General features: G+C 36.8%; 1 protein-coding gene across 1 annotated transcript in view; it reads left to right on the forward strand.

Moving 5' to 3' along the window:
- The first annotated feature begins 385 nt into the window (after window positions 1–385).
- The window catches only part of LOC107495337 (ubiquitin carboxyl-terminal hydrolase 26), a 7657-nt gene continuing 6894 nt past the window's right edge, over window positions 386–1148 (forward strand). The window contains exons 1-2 of the mRNA XM_052263134.1: window positions 386–591; window positions 709–1148. The exon at window positions 709–1148 is cut by the window's right edge and continues 130 nt beyond it. Coding sequence (XP_052119094.1) covers window positions 512–591; window positions 709–1148 — 520 coding nt within the window. The 5' untranslated portion in view covers window positions 386–511. The remainder of the gene's footprint in view (window positions 592–708) is intronic.

The raw sequence follows: 1148 nt of genomic DNA on the forward strand, positions 1-1148 counted from the left end.
TTTCTAGGGTTCTCTTTCAGTTTGGCTTTGGCTCTTTGTGGTTTATTATAATCTAAGACGTGCTTGTTCTGATGTGTAATGAATCATGATGATGAGAGAGTGAACTTACGGTAATGTGTTTTGTATATATACACATGAATAAAGCCAAAGCTTCTTAAGAGTTTTGTTCTGGGGAAATTTTGAGTTTATTCATTCAAAGTGATGCTGGAACTTTTTTTTAGCTAAATATTTGGGTTTCTATTGTGTTATTGGATCACCATTTTTATTATCATAAGAGTTCTTATGAGAACTATTATACTTGGCTCTTTGATATACAGTGGTCATTGCCAATTTTCAGAAGGGAAAACAAATAAAGATTCTGAGTTAATTTGATGTGTTTGAATGTTGCTGTAAAATTTTTTAATGGGTGTGAAAACTGAAAAATGTTGTGTTGATTTGTTTCTTCTATTCTTCTCTAAAGAAGTTGGTTTCTTATGCCTTTGATTGTCACTTTTAGGTTATATATTCTACTATGAGTAGACCAAATACGCGAAGCAAAAACAAGAGGCAGAGGCAAGGGGATGATGTTGATAGCACTACCGAAATATGGAGGTACTAGTAACAGATGTTTATTAATTTTTAAATACTAGGAATTGAGTGAAGTGCAGCTTTTTGTTCCCTATCTGTGCTTCATTTTTGTTTTGACCTTTGATGTGCTTTCTTGTGTAGGAAAATTCACAAAACGGGTGGTATAACTGAAGAAGATATAAACCAATTGTATATGATTTGGAAGCCGGTTTGTTCAGGTTGCCGTGTCAATGCTAAAGACAACCCAAATTGCTTCTGTGCATTGGTTCCTCCTCCAAATGGATCGCGGAAGTCTGGCTTGTGGATGAAGACGTCAGATTTTGTTGAAAGTCTTGGCCCCGACCCAACTAAGGATCTTCGCGCATCTGCTTCTTCACCTGCGGGTCTAACAAATCTTGGTGCAACCTGCTATGCCAACAGTATACTTCAGTGCTTGTACATGAATAAATCTTTCCGGGAAGGCATATTTTCTGTAGAACCAGAAGTTTTGCAACAGCAACCGGTGTTAAATCAGCTGGTTCGGCTTTTTGTACAGTTGCATGTTAGCAAAATGGCTTTCATAGATTCATCCCCATTCGTAA

The sequence above is a fragment of the Arachis duranensis genome, chromosome 6 (genome assembly GCF_000817695.3).
Source record: "Arachis duranensis cultivar V14167 chromosome 6, aradu.V14167.gnm2.J7QH, whole genome shotgun sequence".
Lineage (NCBI taxonomy): Eukaryota > Viridiplantae > Streptophyta > Magnoliopsida > Fabales > Fabaceae > Arachis > Arachis duranensis.